The sequence below is a fragment of the Branchiostoma belcheri genome, unplaced genomic scaffold, assembly GCF_001625305.1.
Source record: "Branchiostoma belcheri isolate BF01 breed outbred unplaced genomic scaffold, Haploidv18h27 scaffold13, whole genome shotgun sequence".
Taxonomy (NCBI): domain Eukaryota; kingdom Metazoa; phylum Chordata; class Leptocardii; order Amphioxiformes; family Branchiostomatidae; genus Branchiostoma; species Branchiostoma belcheri.
In genome coordinates, this window is record NW_017802713.1 from 3864058 (window position 1) to 3871005 (window position 6948).

The window sequence follows — 6948 nt, forward strand, 5'->3', positions numbered from 1 at the left end:
TTTTTTCTTCAGAAGTTTTTCTTCTTCAGAATCCAGACTTTGACCAGACTAGACAATGTACCATACCAAATAATTATTATGTTGAAATGGATTTTGTTGTAGATATACTCATTAAACCCCTATATTTGTACTTAATTGGGCTTGATTTTCTATCTCTTAAGTTAGTCAGATTTTCAACTCAAGTTGCAGGAGAAGGCTTAGCAAAGTGCATTTCAGAAGTGTAAAATGCAATAGCTTCTCCTACGGATTTTGTATTTCCCCAAAACAAGTACAATATATATATACTCATTAATTAAAGTGATATATACTCACTAATTAAATGTAACAGTGAAAGATTTGCCAATATATTGGTATTGAAATAAAGAGCACATTTTAGTATCAAAGACACACAGTTCACCTGTCAATTTGGTCATTTTCCGGGGGGTACGTTTATTCTGGAGGGTATGTTTATTAGACTTTGACGATTTGTCCGGGGGGTATGTTTATTCCGGGGGGTATGTTTATTAGGGACATGAGAGTAAAGAAATGAATTAAAGAAAATCCAGTTTTGCCACCCTGAAATGACATTGGATGCCTTTAATACATGTAGATGTAGGTAGATTCACTACAAAGCACAAGTTTTGAGTAAAAAGCTCTTTGTGCTGAAAGGATGTTGTAGCTTACCAGAAGACCAGCAGCCTCTGCTCTAACTGTCATAGTCAGGTCATTCACCATGTTGCAGATCTTAGCAAAGCCATCATCCACAAGACGCAGCTCCTCATTGGAGGATGGGACAGGGATCATTCTGCAAACAGTAAACAGCACTGTCATTGCTCAGTACATAAAGTAAAGCATACAACAGCATTGCAACTTATGGTATGTATGTATGGCAGCCATGAAACAGCAGAAGTCATTGACAGTTATCATTTTCGATTTTGCACCATCAAATACCATGGTCTACAAGACAAGGCTTCTAATTGGAGGAGGGGATAGAGATCATTCTCAATCTGCAAACACCTCTGTCATTGGTCAATAGACATGACCAATGTATTATAGACAACTGTACTGCATTGTGGGCAATGTAATAATATCCACATTTTTTACAGTAATCTTACATCAATAAGAAATCTGAGACTTTTCATTGGAACTGTGGAGAGGATTGCATGATCATTACTGTCTTCTTTTTTTTAATCAGGTATTACACCACTTCCTGAATTCCTCCACATTCCACCCACATACACATACAATGTACTCCCACCTGGCAAGTACTGGGAGACAATTGGCTGTGACCTCCCTACCATCTATCAACTGTCAAAATCACCTCCCACCCTCCACACAACTGTTGTTACTTGCACAAACACACAAACTCAGCCAATCAAAACAATACTTCTGTACCCAGAAGTCAAGACAAGATGTGAAGTAACTAGAAAGGCCAATATTTGCTTTGGAGCAAATACAGCGATGGGTTCACCACATTTTACCACATGGCAGGGAAAGAATGAGAAACACAAGGGAAAACAATGATTTACATTGATATAACTATAATATGAAGTAAAATACAACTAAAACAACAGTTGGATAGCTATTCCCTACTTTATTGGTTAGGATTTTTAATTGCATAATGCAAACTGTTGATTTTCAAAATAAAAAACGTACCATGCCCGGCATTCCAATGCTGGAGCAGGAAAGCTTGAAATACCTACCAAAACACTTGAATACTCTCATGTCCCTAATAAACATACCCCCCGGAATAAACATACCCCCCGGACAAATCGTCAAAGTCTAATAAACATACCCTCCGGAATAAACGTACCCCCCGGAAAATGACCAAATTGACAGGTGAACTGTGTGTCTTTGATACTAAAATGTGCTCTTTATTTCAATACCAATATATTGGCAAATCTTTCACTGTTACATTTAATTAGTGAGTATATATCACTTTAATTAATGAGTATATATATATTGTACTTGTTTTGGGGAAATACAAAATCCGTAGGAGAAGCTATATTTTTGCATTTCACACTTCTGAAATGCACTTTGCTAAGCCTTCTCCTGCAACTTGAGTTGAAAATCTGACTAACTTAAGAGATAGAAAATCAAGCCCAATTAAGTACAAATATAGGGGTTTAATGAGTATATCTACAACAAAATCCATTTCAACATAATAATTATTTGGTATGGTACATTGTCTAGTCTGGTCAAAGTCTGGATTCTGAAGAAGAAAAACTTCTGAAGAAAAAAACTTTTGAAGAAAAAAAATATTGTTCAGCATAAAATTTTTATTGGTTTCCATCTCATTGTTTTTTTAAAAATCGATAATGTGATTGTATCAATTTTAAACGCCCTAAAATTAGCTAAATCGGCGCTTTTACGGTGATTGCGCAATATGGGTGCCCTATGACCTTTGACTTTTTACGGGTCATGCTGCTCAGGCGCTAGGCGCCCTCCCCACGTCGGCCGTCCGTCTTGTGGGCAAATTTCTACTTTTTTAGGGGTTTCAGGACCTAAAAATTAACACCAGAGGGAAAATAAACCACATACGTTTTTTTCATGGTAAATATCGCTAAAATGGACCAGGCATTTTTCTGCCGCGTTGCCGATTTTGACAAGGACTTGCGGCCGCCGTGTGCTAAATACGTCGATTAGCTACTCGCCTTCCCCTTCGGTTTTGTGGGCAAATTTTTGCTTTTTCAGACGTTTTGGGACTTAAAAATGGACAGCAGGCGAAAAATAAATAATATACATTATATTCATGGGAAATGCCGCTATCATGGACCAAATATTTATCTGTGACGTGTTGCCGAATTTTGCGGCCGCCGGCCACTTGCTGATGGTGCGGTACGTACGGACAATTTTTTTTCCCAAAAAATTTTATAAACGTACCGTCCCTAATAAGAATGTACCGGGTGGACATTCGGGCCGAAAAAAATAAACGTACCGGTACGTTTAATCGGGACATCAGAGTACAGACATACTGTCAGTATGGAAATGCTTCTGTGCAGGTGTTAATCAAGTTAAATCCCAACAGCCAATCAGCAAGAAATGCTCTGTGCAGGTGGAAATGCTCTGTGCAGGTGTTAATCAAGTTAAATCCCAACAGCCAATCAGCAAGAAGTATAGAGGAAAGCTGCATGCCTATTGGTTGATGCCCTGCAATCCATTGTGATGACTCATGCCCAAACGTGGTAAACAAGGCAAACTAACACAGTAATACATTTGCTATAACACAGCCAAAAAACTCAAATAAAACCATTCTAAAAGCCTGTATCACAATAATTTAAAAAAACGCCTAGGGGTATTTGCCCACTGTACCTCCATACCAAATTTCAGGACCTTAGGCCCTAAAATGAAGAAGCTTTTACTTCGTGGTGTGGTGAACCCATAACTAACGTTTCTGGATAGAGTTGACTGTAGACCCAGATGAGCTTGACTGCTGCCAGTCTAACCCCCTCATAGTCGTCAGTCAGGGCTGAACAGGCCTGCTGGTAGCCTCCCAGGCTAAGTTTCAACCCTCGCTGGTGCAGGGTCAGCTACATGATTGTGATACAATGTATACACATTATAATTACCTTGTGTAAGTCACTTTGTGTCAACACATTTAGTCATAAGGCAAAAAAATGCTCTTATAGATACATGTAGACAGTTTTAACATTTGCAAAATGTTCATCATCACAAATCATGTACCAGTATTACATGGGTTTTGGACTCTAAATGACACAAATCATAAAATCAAGTTACCATAGCCTGCAGTGCACTGGTGCGGACCCTTGGGTCCTGGTCATGTGACGCATCAGCCAGGATCCTCTCCACCGCCAGGTCTCCCTTCCCAGCAACCCCTGCTGTGCCCAGGCAGCCAATCAGCTCCAGGCATTTAGAGCGGACCAGATGGTATGTGTCTGTTAGAAACTGTGGGACATTTTAGGGTAAGATTAACAACACATTGTGAAATCGAGAGGTTTCCGAATTCAGCGTAGAGTGTTGTCGGGATCCCCCTTGCAGGCCCTCTTCAATGCCAAAAGCCGAACCCCAAAGTTGCTGCTGATTTTGATGGAGGTGTTTGAAATAGAAGACAGGCTAGGGTACGAGGCTTATGGTGTTCACACAAGAACAGTGTGTCATTAGTACTACCTAGTGAGAGAGTGAGTGAGTGTAGTACTACCTGCTGTGCTATAGTAACCAGTTTCCTGTGCAGGTCCTGGTGCAGGGGCAGCCCACGCCCGATCTGGAGCAGGGAGTCCAGCAGCTGGGCTCTGACCTGGTGGGACTCTGCAGGAAAACACAGCAACTGTCACTTTAGATACAGTGTTTAGACAGACAGTTTAGTTAGTGATGCTGTTACACCAGGTATGGGGGTACCAGAGTACATTGTATACAGTGCAATTTTACAGTTTACAGTTCCATGTTATGGAATACAGTGCAATTTACATGTATGTGGCATTGTGTAGCGTAGTGGTAGATCATTTGACTGTGAACCAGGGAGACCCGGGTTCGATCCCATGTCGTACCCGGGACATGTCTGAACATGCGCCTGATGTTGTGCCCTTGCGAAAGGCACTTTACACAACTTTCCTCACTCCACCCAGGTGTGAATGGGTACCTAACTTCAGTTGGGGAAAGTCGTATTGAGGTCACCTGGTGGTGCCGAATGGCAGCCGCACAGACCCTTGTGACCATTCCAAAAAAATGTGGGTGGAACAAATATGCATCATGATTGTGTATTATGTGTATTATTATGTGTATTATTACCATCTGATTGTAAACCCTGCATCAATTCAGCACTATAAGGCTGCGATTGCACGGGTGATGTTTGGCCAATAAACCAGACAATAGAAGCATGATATTGCTCATTCCTCAACAAAGACTGGTGTTGTACAGTCTGCTCAAAATTTGCGTAAATCTAATTTCTTGCTTTGAAAATTAGTTTAAAGTTGCTTCATAATGACTGCTACCAACACAGATGAATTTCAGGATAAAACATATGAAGTTGGCTGACCTTCAGCCTGTAAGAGTGAGGTCAGGTCGTCCACTAGTGCAGCTGCTGCAAACCCCGGTGTGTGAGCCAGGCGACCCAGCAACTGGGCAATCTTACTCCGCACATACGACTCCTTCTCCTAAACACAGCAAGGAATATTAATCAGATTGGACATTTTAGACTTAGTCTTAGTTAAAAAGAAAAAGAATCAGAATTAGTAGAATTAGCCTTTGCCAGCATTCTGAAATTGGCAAAATAGCCTTACATACTACTTTCACCTGGAGCTTGCTATTACAGTATTAGTCCCTTTAAGGCATGACCTCCCTTATAATAATCAATCAACTGTCAAAATCCAACCACACACACACACACACACAAACACACAAACCAACAGCTATATGCCACCCAAAACAATACTCCCATACCAAGAAGCTAGTGTCATCATATCCGACCTTGTACCAGAACTCTAACAAGTGCCTGACTGCAACCTCCACTGCACCAGACTCATCAGGCAGGTTGTTGGAGAACTTTAACAGCAACTGGACTGCAGCCTGGGGGGTCTTGGCTGTGCTGAGGTCCAAGACCTCTTCGGGAGACGGCTTCCTGGCAAGCTTTAGCTTCTTCGGAGGTTTGACCTCCTCCTTTAAATGAAAAATAACTTATATGTCTTACGTTCCTGTTACGCGTAATAGCTGAATATATATGGCCCCTGAACACTGTCAGAACCCTCTGAGGATTAAAATTAATAAGGCCATGTTGATTTGACATCCACGGGGCCATGAATTTTCATCCGTTTCCGAAAAAAAGTTTTTGACCATACTGTAAATCGTACAAAATGAGCATGTTGCAAAAAAAGTATTGGGAAACGATACTAAATATGTCATAGAATATCCGAAATCAATTCAGAAAAAGAAGAAAATGTGAAAAAATGAAAATGAAGAGTCTATTATTATTTGCCATATACCATAGTACTCTGTGTATTTTAAATTTAATAGTTATTTGTTCAACCTTCATGACGACGTAGATTTCATAATGAAGGAAACTTTTTTTTGGTAACTTTTTATTCCCACGCTCGCATCAGTTTTGGGTTCCCAGAGGATATCATCCAACATGTTAGCCGCGGCGACTGTTGCAGGGCTTCTCTTGCTTGCAGTCTTTTATATTAGCCCTAACAACAGTCGCGGAGCGGTGCATAGGGCCAAATGAACAAACATGCGTTTTACCGTGCCGGAACACTTTGAGACCGAAGTTTGGACGTCCCCAGATTCCTAACAGCCTCACCTAACGTGCCGGGGTGTTTTGTGCGTCAACCGGCCCCTGCGCGACTCGTACCGCCACTGTTTGCGATCGCTCCCCATGTAAAACATAACAGTTGGCCGCCATTTTTGATTGGAATCGGCCGCCTGCAAATTTGCCGCTACTTTTCAGATATGCTATTTCTACGGATTAGAAAAGTAGTGGCGCATTTGCAAGTAGCTGATTCGGCGCGCTGCTGACCAAGATGGCGGCCACTCGGCTTATGAATACATGGGGAGCGATCGCAAACAGTGGCGGTACGAGTCGCGCAGGGGCCGGTTGACGCACAAAACACCCCGGCACGTTAGGTGAGGCTGTTAGGAATCTGGGGACGTCCAAACTTCGGTCTCAAAGTGTTCCGGCACGGTAAAACGCATGTTTGTTCATTTGGCCCTATGCACCGCTCCGCGACTGTTGTTAGGGCTAATGTAAAAGACTGCAAGCAAGAGAAGCCCTGCAACAGTCGCCGCGGCTACCAACATGTAACTGTTATACATGTACAATAGATACACATTTCTTTTATTGCCTGAAGAACATTGTTCTAGCACGTAGCACCTTGCACAAACATCTCCAGAGGACTGATTGTTTATTGGATATATAACCAGAAAGGTGCTAATTTTGCCAGTGGTACGGCGTAATAAAATATTGAAACCAGATGAAACTTTAAAATTATTCAAAATCGCCGCCCCCCCCCCCCCACT

The 6948-nt window shown here is 41.7% G+C and overlaps 1 protein-coding gene across 1 annotated transcript in view; it reads right to left on the reverse strand.

Annotated features, from left to right (window-relative positions):
- The window catches only part of LOC109463767 (integrator complex subunit 4-like), a 31800-nt gene that overhangs the window by 24620 nt on the left and 232 nt on the right, over positions 1-6948 (reverse strand). Inside the window, exons 2-7 of the mRNA XM_019760623.1 lie at positions 5404-5592; positions 4973-5090; positions 4139-4245; positions 3718-3885; positions 3370-3509; positions 664-784 (exon numbers count right to left, since the gene is read on the reverse strand). Of these exons, the coding sequence (XP_019616182.1) occupies positions 664-784; positions 3370-3509; positions 3718-3885; positions 4139-4245; positions 4973-5090; positions 5404-5592 (843 nt within the window). The remainder of the gene's footprint in view (positions 1-663; positions 785-3369; positions 3510-3717; positions 3886-4138; positions 4246-4972; positions 5091-5403; positions 5593-6948) is intronic.